Genomic DNA, 19,585 nt, shown 5'->3' on the forward strand with positions numbered 1-19,585 from the left:
TCTGTATGATCCCTGTTCTGATGATCAGTCTGTGATGTACTGGGACCTTCTGTATGATCCCTGTTCTGATGATCAGTCTGTGATGTACTGGGACCTGCTGTATGATCCCTGTTCTGATGATCAGTCTGTGATGTACTGGGACCTGCTGTATGATCCCTGTTCTTTTGTTATTAGCATTGAATTTTTTTCCATTGCCATGTATGGGGTAATGGGATATTTGGGGACACTCGATCATCGACCAATTTTTAATATCTACCGAGGCGGGGGCGGGGGGTGCGGGGGAGGGGTTGGGGGGAGGGAGAGTGGGGAGGGGGAGGTGAGAGAGTCCCCTCCATCATGTCAGCTAATGGACGTTGCAGTGCACTACCTAGTAAGTGCTTTGTTGACCCATTTAAGTGTTTCGCAATAATTGCCACTCAATAAGAAGTACTTTTGACCACAATAATACCATACTGACTTTTGCAGCAATAAATGTTCAAAAGATTTGACTATCTGTGATCAACTTCAGACTTTCTGTGGATGGCCTTGCTTCATTTTGGAACGACGTCTAGTATGGCCCACGTTATAAGATCATTTTACTGCAGCCTCCTGCCTCTGTCTGATTTATATTCGATGCTCCTTTACGCTCTTGATTTTACGACCCACACAAAGGTCATTTCATCAACCCAAGTATGAAGCCATCTGCAAATCTTTTGGGAGGCACAAGTGTGAATATTTCATTACACTGACTCAAGATCAGACATAAAATATGTATGTCCCGTGCTTTACGGTAAACCACACAGGAGTTGTAAGTTAGATAAGTGGCTAATCCATAAAATTAAAATCAGCACAATTATTTTTCTAGTCAATTTAGTGTTATTAAAACTAATTAAAATCCGGTAATAGCGAAAGCTATTGTTCAGCTTCATTAGGTGTGAGCTGTGACTCAGTCAGGAGCACTCTCGCCTCTGAGTTAGAAGGTTGTGTAAGAAAGCAGGGCAGACGGTACAGCTACATTTTGGAAAGCAGCTCGGAGCAAACATGGGGTTAATAAGTTTCTGGTGAAACAACATTAAACTGGGAGAAGTTTCTGGTGATACAACATTAAACTGGGATAAGTTCCCGGTGATACAACATTAAACTGGGATAAGTTTCGGGTGATACAACTTTAAACTGGGATAAGTTTTTGGTGATACAACATTAAACTGGGATAAGTTCCCGGTGATACAACATTAAACTGGGGTAAGTATTTGGTGATACAACATTAAACTGGGATAAGTTTCTGGTGATACAACATTAAACTGGGATAAGTTCCCGGTGATACAACATCAAACTGGGATAAGTTTCTGGTGATACAACATTAAACTGGGATAAGTTTCGGGTGATACAACATTAAACTGGGATAAGTTTCTGGTGATGCAACATTAAACTGGGATAAGTTTCTGGTGATACAACATTAAACTGGGATAAGTTCCCGGTGATACAACATTAAACTGGGATAAGTTTCTGGTGAATCAACATTAAACTGGGATAAGTTTCTGGTGATACAACATTAAACTGGAATAAGTTTCTGGTGATGCAACATTAAACTGGGATAAGTTTCTGGTGATACAACATTAAACTGGGATACGTTTCTGGTGAATCAACATTAAACTGGGATAAGTTTCTGGTGAATCAACATTAAACTGGGATAAGTTTCTGGTGAATCAACATTAAACTGGGATAAGTTTCTGGTGATACAACATTAAACTGGAATAAGTTTCTGGTGATGCAACATTAAACTGGGATAAGTTTCTGGTGATACAACATTAAACTGGGATACGTTTCTGGTGAATCAACATTAAACTGGGATAAGTTTCTGGTGAATCAACATTAAACTGGGATAAGTTTCTGGTGACACAACATTAAACTGGGATAAGTTTCTGGTGATACAACATTAAACTGGAATAAGTTTCTGGTGATACAACATTAAACTGGGATAAGTTTCTGGTGATGCAACATTAAACTGGGATAAGTTTCTGGTGATACAACATTAAACTGGGATAAGTTTCTGGTGATACAACATTAAACTGGAATAAGTTTCTGGTGATACAACATTAAACTGGGATAAGTTTCTGGTGATACAACATTAAACTGGGATAAGTTTCTGGTGATACAACATTAAACTGGAATAAGTTTCTGGTGATGCAACATTAAACTGGGATAAGTTTCTGGTGATGCAACATTAAACTGGGATAAGTTTCTGGTGAATCAACATTAAACTGGGATAAGTTTCTGGTGATACAACATTAAACTGGGATAAGTTTCTGGTGAATCAACATTAAACTGGGATAAGTTTCTGGTGAATCAACATTAAACTGGGATAAGTTTCTGGTGATACAACATTAAACTGGGATAAGTTTCTGGTGATACAACATTAAACTGGAATAAGTTTCTGGTGATGCAACATTAAACTGGGATAAGTTTCTGGTGATGCAACATTAAACTGGGATAGGTTTCTGGTGATACAACATTAAACTGGGATACGTTTCTGGTGATACAACATGAAACTGGGATAAGTTCCTGGTGAATCAACATTAAACTGGGATAAGTTTCTGGTGATGCAACATTAAACTGGGATAAGTTTCTGGTGATGCAACATTAAACTGGGATAAGTTTCTGGTGATGCAACATTAAACTGGGATAAGTTTCTGGTGATACAACATTAAACTGGGATAAGTTTCGGGTGATACAACATTAAACTGGGATAAGTTTCTGGTGATGCAACATTAAACTGGGATAAGTTTCTGGTGATGCAACATTAAACTGGGATAAGTTTCTGGTGATGCAACATTAAACTGGGATAAGTTTCTGGTGATACAACATTAAACTGGAATAAGTTTCTGGTGATGCAACATTAAACTGGGATAAGTTTCTGGTGATACAACATTAAACTGGAATAAGTTTCTGGTGATGCAACATTAAACTGGGATAAGTTTCTGGTGATACAACATTAAACTGGGATAAGTTCCTGGTGAATCAACATTAAACTGGGATAAGTTTCTGGTGATGCAACATTAAACTGGGATAAGTTTCTGGTGATGCAACATTAAACTGGGATAAGTTTCTGGTGATGCAACATTAAACTGGGATAAGTTTCTGGTGATGCAACATTAAACTGGGATAAGTTTCTGGTGATACAACATTAAACTGGGATAAGTTTCGGGTGATACAACATTAAACTAGGATAAGTTTCTGGTGATGCAACATTAAACTGGGATAAGTTTCTGGTGATGCAACATTAAACTGGGATATGTTTCTGGTGATGCAACATTAAACTGGGATAAGTTTCTGGTGATGCAACATTAAACTGGGATACGTTTCTGGTGATACAACATTAAACTGGGATAAGTTTCTGGTGATACAACATTAAACTGGAATAAGTTTCTGGTGATACAACATTAAACTGGGATAAGTTCCCGGTGAATCAACATTAAACTGGGATAAGTTTCTGGTGATACAACATTAAACTGGGATAAGTTTCTGGTGATACAACATTAAACTGGAATAAGTTTCTGGTGATACAACATTAAACTGGGATAAGTTTCTGGTGATGCAACATTAAACTGGGATAAGTTTCTGGTGATACAACATTAAACTGGGATAAGTTTCTGGTGATACAACATTAAACTGGAATAAGTTTCTGGTCAATCAACATTAAACTGGGATAAGTTTCTGGTGATACAACATTAAACTGGGATAAGTTTCTGGTGATACAACATTAAACTGGAATAAGTTTCTGGTGATGCAACATTAAACTGGGATAAGTTTCTGGTGATGCAACATTAAACTGGGATAAGTTTCTGGTGAATCAACATTAAACTGGGATAAGTTTCTGGTGATACAACATTAAACTGGGATAAGTTTCTGGTGAATCAACATTAAACTGGGATAAGTTTCTGGTGAATCAACATTAAACTGGGATAAGTTTCTGGTGATACAACATTAAACTGGGATAAGTTTCTGGTGATACAACATTAAACTGGAATAAGTTTCTGGTGATGCAACATTAAACTGGGATAAGTTTCTGGTGATGCAACATTAAACTGGGATAAGTTTCTGGTGATACAACATTAAACTGGGATACGTTTCTGGTGATACAACATTAAACTGGGATAAGTTCCTGGTGAATCAACATTAAACTGGGATAAGTTTCTGGTGATGCAACATTAAACTGGGATAAGTTTCTGGTGATGCAACATTAAACTGGGATAAGTTTCTGGTGATGCAACATTAAACTGGGATAAGTTTCTGGTGATACAACATTAAACTGGGATAAGTTTCGGGTGATACAACATTAAACTGGGATAAGTTTCTGGTGATGCAACATTAAACTGGGATAAGTTTCTGGTGATGCAACATTAAACTGGGATAAGTTTCTGGTGATGCAACATTAAACTGGGATAAGTTTCTGGTGATACAACATTAAACTGGAATAAGTTTCTGGTGATGCAACATTAAACTGGGATAAGTTTCTGGTGATGCAACATTAAACTGGGATAAGTTTCTGGTGATGCAACATTAAACTGGGATAAGTTTCTGGTGATGCAACATTAAACTGGGATAAGTTTCTGGTGATACAACATTAAACTGGGATAAGTTTCGGGTGATACAACATTAAACTGGGATAAGTTCCTGGTGAATCAACATTAAACTGGGATAAGTTTCTGGTGATGCAACATTAAACTGGGATAAGTTTCTGGTGATGCAACATTAAACTGGGATAAGTTTCTGGTGATGCAACATTAAACTGGGATAAGTTTCTGGTGATGCAACATTAAACTGGGATAAGTTTCTGGTGATACAACATTAAACTGGGATAAGTTTCGGGTGATACAACATTAAACTGGGATAAGTTTCTGGTGATGCAACATTAAACTGGGATAAGTTTCTGGTGATGCAACATTAAACTGGGATAAGTTTCTGGTGATGCAACATTAAACTGGGATAAGTTTCTGGTGATGCAACATTAAACTGGGATACGTTTCTGGTGATACAACATTAAACTGGGATAAGTTTCTGGTGATACAACATTAAACTGGAATAAGTTTCTGGTGATACAACATTAAACTGGGATAAGTTCCCGGTGATACAACATTAAACTGGGATAAGTTTCTGGTGATACAACATTAAACTGGGATAATTTTCTGGTGATACAACATTAAACTGGGATAAGTTTCTGGTGATACAACATTAAACTGGGATAAGTTTCTGGTGATACAACATTAAACTGGGATAAGTTTCTGGTGATACAACATTAAACTGGGATAAGTTCCCGGTGCTACAACATTAAACTGGGATAAGTTTCTGGTAATACAACATTAAACTGGAATAAGTTTCTGGTGATACAACATTAAACTGGGATAAGTTTCTGGTGATGCAACATTAAACTGGGATAAGTTTCTGGTGATACAACATTAAACTGGGATAAGTTTCTGGTGATACAACATTAAACTGGAATAAGTTTCTGGTGAATCAACATTAAACTGGGATAAGTTTCTGGTGATACAACATTAAACTGGGATAAGTTTCTGGTGATACAACATTAAACTGGAATAAGTTTCTGGTGATGCAACATTAAACTGGGATAAGTTTCTGGTGATGCAACATTAAACTGGGATAAGTTTCTGGTGAATCAACATTAAACTGGGATAAGTTTCTGGTGATACAACATTAAACTGGGATAAGTTTCTGGTGAATCAACATTAAACTGGGATAAGTTTCTGGTGAATCAACATTAAACTGGGATAAGTTTCTGGTGATACAACATTAAACTGGGATAAGTTTCTGGTGATACAACATTAAACTGGAATAAGTTTCTGGTGATGCAACATTAAACTGGGATAAGTTTCTGGTGATGCAACATTAAACTGGGATAAGTTTCTGGTGATACAACATTAAACTGGGATAAGTTTCTGGTGATACAACATTAAACTGGGATAAGTTCCCGGTGAATCAACATTAAACTGGGATAAGTTTCTGGTGATGCAACATTAAACTGGGATAAGTTTCTGGTGATGCAACATTAAACTGGGATAAGTTTCTGGTGATGCAACATTAAACTGGGATAAGTTTCTGGTGATACAACATTAAACTGGGATAAGTTTCGGGTGATACAACATTAAACTGGGATAAGTTTCTGGTGATGCAACATTAAACTGGGATAAGTTTCTGGTGATGCAACATTAAACTGGGATAAGTTTCTGGTGATGCAACATTAAACTGGGATAAGTTTCTGGTGATACAACATTAAACTGGAATAAGTTTCTGGTGATGCAACATTAAACTGGGATAAGTTTCTGGTGATACAACATTAAACTGGAATAAGTTTCTGGTGATGCAACATTAAACTGGGATAAGTTTCTGGTGATACAACATTAAACTGGGATAAGTTCCTGGTGAATCAACATTAAACTGGGATAAGTTTCTGGTGATGCAACATTAAACTGGGATAAGTTTCTGGTGATGCAACATTAAACTGGGATAAGTTTCTGGTGATGCAACATTAAACTGGGATAAGTTTCTGGTGATGCAACATTAAACTGGGATAAGTTTCTGGTGATACAACATTAAACTGGGATAAGTTTCGGGTGATACAACATTAAACTGGGATAAGTTCCTGGTGAATCAACATTAAACTGGGATAAGTTTCTGGTGATGCAACATTAAACTGGGATAAGTTTCTGGTGATGCAACATTAAACTGGGATAAGTTTCTGGTGATGCAACATTAAACTGGGATAAGTTTCTGGTGATGCAACATTAAACTGGGATAAGTTTCTGGTGATACAACATTAAACTGGGATAAGTTTCGGGTGATACAACATTAAACTGGGATAAGTTTCTGGCGATGGAACATTAAACTGGGATAAGTTTCTGGTGATGCAACATTAAACTGGGATAAGTTTCTGGTGATGCAACATTAAACTGGGATAAGTTTCTGGTGATGCAACATTAAACTGGGATACGTTTCTGGTGATACAACATTAAACTGGGATAAGTTTCTGGTGATACAACATTAAACTGGAATAAGTTTCTGGTGATACAACATTAAACTGGGATAAGTTCCCGGTGATACAACATTAAACTGGGATAAGTTTCTGGTGATACAACATTAAACTGGGATAAGTTTCTGGTGATACAACATTAAACTGGGATAAGTTTCTGGTGATACAACATTAAACTGGGATAAGTTCCCGGTGATACAACATTAAACTGGGATAAGTTCCCGGTGATACAACATTAAACTGGGATAAGTTTCTGGTGATGCAACATTAAACTGGGATAAGTTTCTGGTGATACAACATTAAACTGGGATAAGTTTCTGGTGATACAACATTAAACTGGGATAAGTTTCGGGTGATACAACATTAAACTGGGATAAGTTTCTGGTGATACAACATTAAACTGGGATAAGTTTCTGGTGATACAACATTAAACTGGGATAAGTTTCTGGTGATACAACATTAAACTGGGATACGTTTCTGGTGATACAACATTAAACTGGGATAAGTTTCTGGTGATACAACATTAAACTGGGATAAGTTCCCGGTGATACAACATTAAACTGGGATAAGTTTCTGGTGATACAACATTAAACTGGGATAAGTTTCTGGTGATACAACATTAAACTGGGATAAGTTTCTGGTGATACAACATTAAACTGGGATAAGTTTCTGGTGATACAACATTAAACTGGGATAAGTTTCTGGTGATACAACATTAAACTGGGATAAGTTCCCGGTGATACAACATTAAACTGGAATAAGTTTCTGGTGATGCAACATTAAACTGGGATAAGTTCCCGGTGATACAACATTAAACTGGGATAAGTTTCTGGTGATACAACATTAAACTGGGATAAGTTTCTGGTGATACAACATTAAACTGGGATAAGTTTCCGGTGATACAACATTATACTGGGATCAGTTTCTGGTGATACAACATTAAACTGGGATAAGTTTCTGGTGATACAACATTATACTGGGATCAGTTCCCGGTGATACAACATTAAACTAGGATAAGTTTCTGGTGATACAACATTAAACTGGAATAAGTTTCTGGTGATACAACATTAAACTGGGATAAGTTTCTGGTGATACAACATTAAACTGGGATAAGTTTCAGGTGATACAACATTGAACTGGGATAAGTTTCTGGTGATACAACATTAAACTGGGATAAGTTTCTGGTGATACAACATTAAACTGGGATAAGTTTCAGGTGATACAACATTAAACTGGGATAAGTTTCGGGTGATACAACATTAAACTGGGATAAGTTTCTGGTGATACAACATTAAACAGGGATAAGTTTCAGGTGATACAACATTAAACTGGGATAAGTTTCTGGTGATACAACATTAAACTGGGATAAGTTTCTGGTGATACAACATTAAACTGGGATAAGTTTCGGGTGATACAACATTAAACTGGGATAAGTTTCTGGTGATACAACATTAAACTGGGATAAGTTTCTGGTGATACAACATTAAACTGGGATAATTTTCTGGTGATACAACATTAAACTGGGATAAGTTTCTGGTGATACAACATTAAACTGGGATAAGTTTCAGGTGATACAACATTAAACTGGGATAAGTTTCGGGTGATACAACATTAAACTGGGATAAGTTTCTGGTGATACAACATTAAACTGGGATAAGTTTCGGGTGATACAACATTAAACTGGGATAAGTTTCTGGTGATACAACATTAAACTGGGATAAGTTTCTGGTGATACAACATTAAACTGGGATAAGTTTCTGGTGATACAACATTAAACTGGGATAAGTTTCTGGTGATACAACATTATACTGGGATCAGTTCCCGGTGATACAACATTAAACTGGGATAAGTTTCTGGTGATACAACATTAAACTGGGATAAGTTTCAGGTGATACAACATTAAACTGGGATACGTTTCTGGTGATACAACATTAAACTGGGATACGTTTCTGGTGATACAACATTAAACTGGGATAAGTTTCTGGTGATACAACATTAAACTGGGATAAGTTTCAGGTGATACAACATTAAACTGGGATAAGTTTCAGGTGATACAACATTAAACTGGGATACGTTTCTGGTGATACAACATTAAACTGGGATAAGTTTCAGGTGATACAACATTAAACTGGGATACGTTTCTGGTGATACAACATTAAACTGGGATAAGTTTCTGGTGATACAACATTAAACTGGGATACGTTTCTGGTGATACAACATTAAACTGGGATACGTTTCTGGTGATACAACATTAAACTGGGATAAGTTTCTGGTGATACAACATTAAACTGGGATAAGTTTCAGGTGATACAACATTAAACTGGGATAAGTTTCAGGTGATACAACATTAAACTAGTATAGTACTAAATTCATCAGGTGTTCCTAGAGCCACGGATGATATTGTTGTTCGGTTTTCACAGGTGCGATACTTCTAAACCCAGCAGTGGGTGCAGGCTGGGGCCAGAGTTGGCTGGTGTCTATGTGTAGTAAGAATGAGGAGGTCATTTACAATGTGACGTGTGGAGACCTGCCTGTTCGCTGGTTCTTGTCTTGTGTCATCGCTGGTCAAGACCTGCAGGCAGATCTGGATGTACCCTTTCTTAAGAAAGGCTATGAAAAGGGAACAGTTCCACTGACACTTTGGATGGCAAAACATTGACAAAGTGGGGATTCCGGATGAGGATAAGCTTAAGGAATAGTGGTATGTGAGAGCATAGAACTTTCCATATTTCTGACAGGCAGACATGAGGGCCGAAATGGATGTTTCACTGCATGCATGCCTGAGTGCAAATGGTGTGGATTTAATTCCTCTGTACTTTGCTAAACTGATTGTATTTACTTTCGTTATTCTGTATCAATAAAGTCATCGCACAAGCAGTATGGAGTCTCCCTCAGATGCTTACAGTTGTGGGTTCAAGTTCCACTCCAAAGACTGAGTGGAGTGTATTACTGAGGGAGTGCTGCACTGTCAGAGATACCGTCTTTCGGAGGAGACGTTAAACCGAGGCTCCGTCTGCCCTCTCAGGTGGATGTAAAGGATCCCATGGCACTATTTTGAAGAAGAGTGGGGTGTTCTCCCCGGTTTTCTGGGGCCAATATTTATCCCTCAACCAACAGATAATCTGACCATTTATCTCATTACTGTTTGTGGGATCTTGCTGTGTGCAAATTGGCTGCTGCGTTTCCTACATTACAGCCGTGACTACACTTCTAAAGTACTTCACTGGCTGTGAAGCACTTTGGGAGGTTCTGAGATCGTGAAAGGTGCTATAGAAATGCAAGTCTTTTCTTTCATTCTGTTGGGTTTTACACTAGTATCATTGAGTGCATTGGTAATGGGAGCCACAGTTTCAGACCATATACTTGATCACCAACACCCATTCTTGTATTAGCTTTGTACCGGAGTAAAACAGGCGCTACAAAGCCCAGTTTCGGGGACCAACTCCCTGAGCTCCTTGGACGCCTGAAAAACAACCAATGCTGATCAGACAACTGAGGCAGCTGTCTAAAACACACATTAAGCTCCTTGCATCTGTTAATAAGAACATAACAGCATAAGAAATAGGGGCAGGAGTAGGCCATATGGCCCCTCGAGCCTGCTCCGCCATTCAATAAGATTTTGGCTGATCTTCGACCTCAACTCCACTTTTCTGCCCGATCCCCTTATCCCTTGATTCCCCTAGTGTCCAAAAATCTATCCATCTCAATCTTGAGTATAATCAGCAACTGAGCATCCACAGCCCTCTGAGTTAAAAACCCCTTGCAGCTGTCTTGTCTTAAGTTATCCTACTTTAAAATACACTTACACGCATCGCCTATTGTTTCGACTTTGTAGACATCATAGTTATCAATGATATCATCAAACGTGGTGTACAGCCTGTTGAGAAAATCCACTACCTGGTAAGGGGTGCTGGCACTCGACAGCAGAGTGAATCCAACAATATCACTAAAGGGAAAAAAAAGAGTTCTCAATCAGAAACAACAACAACAACTTGCATTTATATAGTGCCTTTAACGTAGTAAAACATTCAAAGGCACGTCACAGGAGCAATTATCAAACAAAAATTGACACCGAGCCACATAAGGAGATATTAGGACAGATGAGCAAAAGCTTGGTCAAAGTGGTAGATTTTAAGGAGCGTCTTCAGGGAGGACAAAGAGGTGGAGGGGTTTAGCGAGGGAATTCCAGAGCTTCGGGCCGAGGCAGCTGAAGGCACGGCCGCCAATGTCTCCTGTCAAAATGTATGAAGGTAAAGTATTGGAAAATTTAGCGAATAATGATTTTACTACTTTAAAGGAGCAGTCCTTGGCAAATGAGCAACTAGAAACTAAAATAGTTTTTGTAGCAATTTGGAAAGAAAGTTGTTCTCACTATAGTGAATTAAAACCCGTGCTTCTCACCTTACAGCCACCGTTTCGACTGAAGTAAAAGTATAATCATTGATTAAATGTGCTGACTGGTGAAACCCGAATCTTACACATGCCGAACGGAGTTTAAACTTGGTATACGGTTAATTTACGGGTCAATGTAATACAAATGGCCGTTGTTTAAAGACTGGGGGGGTAAAAAAACAATTTAGCGTGGCACGTGTCACAGCACATCAGAGTTTACATTGCACAATGACGTCTGGTGATATGATGCAGGCCCACCCAAACATGGGTTCCCACAGATCAAAGTCAAGAAAGCTTCAATCTTCTCAACATTCCCCACTCTCAAATAGCTGTCATTTAGCAATTGAGTTCAGTTCTGATCCAATTCACAATGATAATTGGCCCAGAACATAAAACCGCCCCTAATTTAGCACTTATTAAATAAATTGGCAATCTCACTCAGAAAGGACACGGCAGCGTTGACTTGGGAAATGGGAGAATTCATCTGAGGTTTGGGGGCAGGGTAGCTGAGATTCACTCTTCATCTAATTGTGCTGTGATTGACTCGGGACTGCTTGGTACTGACACTGGATACCATTCTCCACGACTAACAACCCATCACCTAGATGAGTGCAAAATTCACACAAAAAATATAAGCTGTTCATTACAAAAACTTGCATTTATAGAGCGCCTTTAACATAGTAAAAACATCCCAAGGCGCTTCACTGGAGTGATTATCAAACAAAATTTGACATTGACCTACATAAGGAGATATTAGGACAGGTGACCAAAAGCTTGGTCAAAGAGGTAGGTTTTAAGGAGCCTTAAAGGAAGAGAGAGCGGTAGAGAGGTGGAGAGGTTTAGGGAGGGGATTACAGAGCTTAGGTCCAAGGCAGCTGAAGGCATGGCCACCAATGGTGGAGCGATTAAAATCGGGGATGCGCAAGAGGCCAGAATTGGAGGAGCGCAGAGATCTCGGAGGTTTGTAGGACTGGAGGAGGTTGCAGAGATAGGGATAAAGTTGCCATTTTTGGAAAATCTGCACACATTTTTATCTCAATCCTTGTTTACTTAGATAACCAGCCAGATATTTCTGATTTTGATTCTGATTCAAAATTTGATATCAAGCCACATAAGGAGCTATTAGGACAGGTGACTAAAAGCTTGGTCAAAGAGGTAGGTTTTAAGGAGCATCTTAAAGGAGGAGAGAGAGGTAGAGAGGTGGAGAGGTTTAGTGAGGGAATTCCAGAGCTTAGGGCCTCGGCAGGTGAAGGCACGGCCACCAATGGTGGAGAGATTAAAATCAGGGATGCACCAGAGGCAAGAATTGGAGGAGCACAGAGATCTCGGAGGGTTGTAGGACTGGAGGAGGTTACAGAGATAGGGAGGGGCGAGGCCATGGAGGTATTTGAAAACAAGGATGAGAATTTTAAATTCGAGGCGTTTCTGGACCGGGAGCCAATGTAGGTTTAGCGAGCACAGGGGTGATGGGTGAACGGGACTTGGTGCGAGTTAGGATACGGGCAGCAGAGTTTTCAATGAGCTCATGTTTATGGAGGGTGGAAGATGGGAGGCCGGCCAGGAGAGCATTGGAATAGTCAAGTCAAGAGGTAACAAAGGCATGGACGAGGGTTTCAGCAGCAGATGAGCTGAGACAGACCTAAGATGTTTCCACAATCTGATTAAGTCAACAACAGCAAAGTGACAACAGCGACACCATCAATAACAACACTCAACAACATCACAACAGTGAAATCAGATTCACAACACCTAAGTGACATGCCTGAAATACACTGTAGCGTTAGAGTAACTTTGAGCTGCTGAGGTAATCCCTTGACGAAGATCATCAGCTACTTCCTTTGGTAACATGCCTGGTGATATATGCAATAGTGAACAGATTCAATAAGGTTGCACGCACCATGCACTGTGAATTTCCTCTCAGAATAATGCTGTGGATTGAATGTTGACTGAGATATCTTACTGTATAAGAGACAATCGGTCTTTTGTTTTTCCTGGAGGAGATCTTGAGTCCTTTCAGCCACAATAACCTCCAAGTGCTTGCTGTATTTTTCCATCTACAAGTAAACAAAGGAAGATGTCTCTGATGTGTTCTGTAAGTTAACTGACCAGAGTATGATCAGCGAGGTGCTGATTTGCAATTTTCATGAATAAAAGTGGGCAAAATGCAACCCCTAACACAGTGGTAAAAATTGTGGAATCCCATGTCACAAAAAATGGAATTTGACTTAGTCACCATAAACCAATGGCCCTAATTAGAAAACTGTCTGAATCGTGGAATGTGGTCCCTGAAACATTGGCAAAAGTCCTAGAAATCTATGTAAGAAAAATAGAAATTTGATTTGCTCTGTCGCCATATAAGGAGTGGCTCTGGTGGTGACAACAACAACAATTTGAATTTATACATCGCCTTTAACATAGTAAAATGTCCCAAGGCGCTTCACAGGAGCGATATCAAACAAAATTTGACACCGAGCCACATAAGGAGATACTAGGACAGGATCTTGGTCAAAGGGGTAGGTTTTAAGGAGCGTCTTAAAGGAGGAGAGAGAAAAAGAGAGGTGTAGAGGTTTAGGGAGGAAATTACAGAGCTTAGTGCCTAGGCAGCTGAAGGCACGGCCGCCAGTGGTGGAGCGATTAAAATCAGGGATGCGCAAGAGGCCAGAATTGGAGGAGTGCAGAGCTTTTGGAGGTTTGTAGGACTGGAGGAGGTTGCAGAGATAGGGATAGAGTTGCCATTTTTGGAAAATCTGTACACGTTTTTATCTCTATTCTTGTTTAGTTAGATAACCAGCCAGATATTTCTAATTGGAGCATCACCAAAGCAACCACAGCATGTTTGCACATCAACATCAATCCTTATCATCCAATTACATGCACGCTTCTCACAAAGTTCGGATTAATAGATACATTTTCAATGGGAGTGTGCAGCCAATGACCAACAGAGGGTTAATGTAGTTAATGAGTTCTCCTTGATCTACACAGGATACTATCGCTGTGTTAATCACTCTCGAGGCTGCTGGATACTTTCAATTTATTTGGCGTATTTTCATCAGGAATCTCACTGCCAGAATACTGTCGTCACCGTTAAGTACTTTCAGGCCAGGTGTAATATGAGCCAGATCGTAAATCTCCTACCAATTCTGCCTCCACAACGTGGCTTCGTCTCCTTAACCAGAAGAACAAAAGCAAAAAAAACTTTTTATATTACCCAAACTAGACCTTTCTTATGGTCCTCTGAGAAGAATTCCCAATTTAGTGCTAAATTATGATCAGTTTTGACCTGTGGACTTATGCCCATTAAGAACTAGGCTGAGGCCGCCCAAAGTCAGTTCACATAAGACCCTTATCTTTTTTAATTTATTCATTCCGGGGATGTTGGTGTCGCTGGCAAGGCCAGCATTTATTGCCCATCCCTAGTTGCCCCTTGAGAAGGTGGTGGTGAGCCGCCTCCTTGAACCGCTGTATCCGTGTGGTGAAGGTGCTCCCACAGTGCTGTTAGGGAGTGAGTTCCAGGATTCTGACCCAGCGACAATGAAGGAACGGCCGATAAATGTCTCAGTTGGGATGGTGTGTGACTCGAAGGGGAGTTTGGAGTTGATGGTGTTCTCATGCGCCTGCTGACCGTGACCTTCCAGGTGGTGGAGGTCGCGGGTTTGGGAGGTCCTGCCGAAGGAGCCTTTGATCAGCAGCGAGAGGAAACCTTAATCTGAACAATCTGGGCTGGATTCAAACACAGATCCCAGGGATGAATGGATAGTTTGCCAGCCGATTGCATAACCCAGACCCAAGGGTTACTGGATATATAACATGGATATCTTGCCTAGGTCGGGATCGCTGAGATTTTATTAAGCAGCTTTTTGTTTAGAAAAACACATTCTCTAATATAGTTCTTTGTACTGAGCTGTAATTTGATATTAGTGAAGGGAAAAATATATGGAAAGACAAACTGCGCGGCTGCCGATGAGATTGTGATTTAACCTGGACTTTTACATGTTTAATAAAAATAACTGCATTTAAAAGCCAGGTTTTATATCTGTGCTCATCATATCTCGATTTTATGCCCATTAAAGTGAACGAATGGAAATATTGTGGTTTGATGATTACAGAAAGTCATGGCCAAAATGTTTAAAGCAGTGCAATGTTGTGGCCACAGATTACCAATCAGTGGGAGTCCGGGGAGAGGGGAAGGAATTTCCCTTTAAAAAAACAAAACCCAGAGGGTTGCAATCGGGATTGCTCTTCTGAGGTTGCTAAGGTAGAGTGGGGGGGAGGGGGCAGCCACGGCTCAGTGGGTAGAACTCTCACCTCTGGGTCGGAAGATTGTGGGTTTAAGTCCTACTCCAGAGACTTGAGCACAAAATCTAAGCCAGGGATTGCTGCACTGTTGGAGGTGCCGTCTTTCAAGTGAGACTTTAAACCGAGGCACCGTCTGCCCTCTCAGGTGAATGTAAAAGATCCCATGGCACTATTCGAAGAAAAGCAGTGAGTTCTCCCTGGTGTCCTGGCCAATATTTATCCCTCAAACAACATCACTAAAAACAGATTATCTGGCCATTATCACATTAAAAAAAAAATTCGTTCATGGGATGTGGGCGTCGCTGGCGAGGCCGGCATTTATTGCCCATCCCTAATTGCCCTTGAGAAGGTGCTGGTGAGCCGCCTTCTTGAACCGCTGCAGTCCGTGTGGTGAAGGTTCTCCCACAGTGCTGTTAGGAAGGGAGTTCCAGGATTTTGACCCAGCTGTTTGCTGTGGCAAATTGACTGCCGCGTTTCCTACATTACAACGGTGACCATACTTCAAAAGTAATTCATTGGCTGTAAAGCACTTTGGGATGTCCTGAGGTCCTGAAAGGCGCAATAGAACCAGAAAGTCTGTCTGTGCGAGATTTACTTTGCATATGACCATGAGTTGGGAGTGATTGATGCCTGAAATGGAAATTCTTCCATCTCCAGCTCTAATGTCCCTCGCCTTGATGAGCCCAATCTTCAAAGACATAATAAAAAGAGGTTGAAAATAATTCTGACGCACCGTACAATAAACTGCAGGGAAGTGGGCAACAAAAGACACACTTACCAAATTCATCATCATGTCAACCGGGCTCACTTTGTTGGGGTTCATTTTCTCAAGCATCTTCTTAACTTGTTCAAACGTTGGCCTCAAAAGAGGATTGTGCGCCCAACACTTTTTTATCAACTTTTAAAAAAAAAAGAAAATTGCACAAAACTTGATATTTGAAATCACAGATGTTAAATTCATAGGAGTTCATGACTGACAATGTGAACCATTAGTTTAATTGCCTTGATGCCTGCTAAATTGAATTTAATTTTCTATTCAAATTGATAGTTCCCCTGAGGATACTTAGTGGCTGATACAGTGTACAAGATCTAGTTTCACAGTAACTTGTACTTTTACCTCAGTGTATTCTTCTCGATTTGGACAATCGCTGTCGGACTTGCCGGCTTTAATTTCAGGAAGATAGGGGCGCCATGTTAGTTCAACCTTTTCCAGGTCAATTTCTCCCTTTAACACATGTGTATATAATAAAATTGCAGTTTCATTCAAATGAATGAAAGTACGTGTGTTGCATCAGACAAACTGATAATCAAGAAAGCAATATACATACCGGGACTGGATCACAACGGGTCGCAATTTCGAGCAGAATTATGGAGTAGCTAGATTTAGAAAAACATTACAATAGTTTTAGAAATGAGAAAGGTCATTCCTCACCCTGCTCAGTCTGAAAGAAAACAATTATAATTTATGCAGTGCATGAAGAATTGTGAGACCCAGTTCTCGTACACGCAAAAGGTCTCCTGATTGACTGAAACTTCTCTTCAACCAATGAAAAGGTCATATCCTGACCTGCTCAGACTGATTTGAGCCAATCAAGAAGCACTATCCAGTTATCCTGATCGGCGGCTCAAATTTCCCAGGAACCCAATCAAAATATACCTTCTTACTATCCCACAACATCCAACATAAAAGGGATAATAAACCCTGGATAATTCCGGTTGCTTGCCATTTTAATTCTTCCTCCCACTCCGGCCTCTCTGCCCTCGGCCTCCTACATTGTTCCAGTGAAGCTCAACGGAAGCTCGAGGAACAGCACCTCATCATTCGATCAGGCACTTTACAACCTTCCGGACTCAACACAGATTTTAACAACTTCAGATCATAACCTCCGCTCCCATTGTATCGGACAGTGGGTGCTGGTAATGGTTCTGCTGTTGCCATTTACACCTCCTCTGGAACCATTTTTTGTTTCTTTACTTGTCCCATTACCACCCCGTTTTGCCTTGCATCATCATCCCTTTTGTCATTTAATCACTTCTGCCCTCCACCCTGTCACAGACCTTCCGTTTTGTTCTTTCCTCCCCTGCCCTCCTCTCACCCCTTCTTTCCCTGGATCAGTACTTGCTTATAAACTGTTAAATCTCTTAACTTCTTCCAGTTCTGACGATAGGTCATCGACCTGAAATGCTTAACTCTGTTTTTCTCTCTCTCCACAGATGCTGCCTGGCCTGCTGAGTGTTTCCAGCATTTTCTGTTTTTATTTCAGATTTCCAGCATCTGCAGTATTTTGGAACATAGGAACATAGGAACAGGAGTATACCTGCCTTTGGCCCATATCCCTTAATACCTTTGGTTGCCAAAAAGCTATCTATCTCAGATTTAAATTTAGCAATTGAGCTAGTATGCTTTTGTAATAAACCTTGGGCGGTCCTTAGCAAACTCCGAATGTCACTAGAAGCTGAATTTGTTCTCATCGTTCACTCTTTAGAATCTGAACTACATCTTTACTCTTCCACTCATAATGAAATCCAATTGATAAATAATAAAATGAAAACAAGCATTTGAACTTTAGTGACATTACCTGTAGACGTCGGCAGTCGGGGTCATATTTGAAACGATACATGAAAATACTTCTGGAGCACAGTAAATGCGGCCTGCCTTTGGATTGAATGTATTGGTGAACTCCTCGAAATCGTCCTTCCTGTAGGCTGCTAAACCGTAGCCTTCGCAAAATAAAATCAAAACGTCAATTAAAAGTGCAGTTCCGTATAGGATCCTGTAATGCGTTAAACTTTCCGGCCCTGAAGACTGAAGTTACCTGAGATTTTGCAAACCCATCGATCATCGATGACACAGTTCTTCGATTGTAACCTCCCGTGGTAAATTCTGTGCTGGTGAAGATAAGCCATTCCACGTGCCAGGTCAGTTGCAAATGACAATCTAAAGCAACAAGAACAACTTGCATTGATGTAGCGCCATTTACGTGGAAAAGAAATGTTCCAAGGCGCTTCACAGAGTCGTAAGGGATAAATGGACACTGAGCCAAAGGAGGGGACATTAGGAGGGGTGACCAAAAGCTTCTTTCGAAAAGGTGGGTTTTAACGAGGGTCTTAAAAGAAGTGGAGAAAGAGAGATGGAGAGGTTTAGGGAAGGAATTGCTGAGTGTGGGGCCTAATGTTGGTGCAAAGGGAAGGGATATGCAGAAGAGGCCAGAGTTACTCACCTCCTGACTCCCCAAAGCCTTTCCACCATCTACGAGGCACAAGTCAGGAGTGTGATGGAATACTCTCCACTTGACTGGATGAGTGCAGCTCAACAACACTTAAGAAGCTCAACACCATCCAGGACAAAGCAGCCCGCTTGATTGGCACCCCATCCACCACCCTAAACATTCAATCCCTTCACCACCGGCGCACAGTGGCTGCAGTGTGTACTATCCACAGGATGCACTGCAGCAACTCGCCAAGGCTTCTTCGGTAGCACCTCCCAAACCCGCGACCTCTACCACCTAGAAGGACAAGAGCAGCAGGCACATGGGAACAACACCACCTGCACGTTCCCCTCCAAGTCACACACCATCCCGACTTGGAAATTTATCGCCGTTCCTTCATCGTCACTGTGTCAAAATCCTGGAACTCCCTTCCTAACAGCACTGTGGGAGAACCGTCACCACATGGACTGCAGCGGTTCAAGAAGGCGGCTCACCACCACCTTCTCAAGGACAATTAGGGATGGGCAATAAATGCCGGCCTCGCCAGCGATGCCCACATCGCATGAACGAATAAAAAAAAAAGTTAGAGGAATGGAGAGTTCAGGAGCGATTGTAAGGTTGGAGGAGGTTACAGAGATAGGGGAGAGGGGGCGAGGCCATGAAA

General features: G+C 40.5%; 1 protein-coding gene across 1 annotated transcript in view; it reads right to left on the reverse strand.

Annotated features, from left to right (window-relative positions):
* Nucleotides 1-19,585, reverse strand: part of LOC137325594 (atrial natriuretic peptide receptor 2-like) — an 81,231-nt gene that overhangs the window by 24,115 nt on the left and 37,531 nt on the right. The window contains exons 13-20 of the mRNA XM_067990860.1: nt 18,529-18,650; nt 18,292-18,433; nt 17,041-17,089; nt 16,830-16,937; nt 16,491-16,610; nt 13,377-13,470; nt 13,179-13,266; nt 10,831-10,970 (exon numbers count right to left, since the gene is read on the reverse strand). Of these exons, the coding sequence (XP_067846961.1) occupies nt 10,831-10,970; nt 13,179-13,266; nt 13,377-13,470; nt 16,491-16,610; nt 16,830-16,937; nt 17,041-17,089; nt 18,292-18,433; nt 18,529-18,650 (863 nt within the window). The remainder of the gene's footprint in view (nt 1-10,830; nt 10,971-13,178; nt 13,267-13,376; nt 13,471-16,490; nt 16,611-16,829; nt 16,938-17,040; nt 17,090-18,291; nt 18,434-18,528; nt 18,651-19,585) is intronic.

Source organism: Heptranchias perlo, chromosome 9, assembly GCF_035084215.1.
Source record: "Heptranchias perlo isolate sHepPer1 chromosome 9, sHepPer1.hap1, whole genome shotgun sequence".
In the NCBI taxonomy this organism is placed as follows: domain Eukaryota; kingdom Metazoa; phylum Chordata; class Chondrichthyes; order Hexanchiformes; family Hexanchidae; genus Heptranchias; species Heptranchias perlo.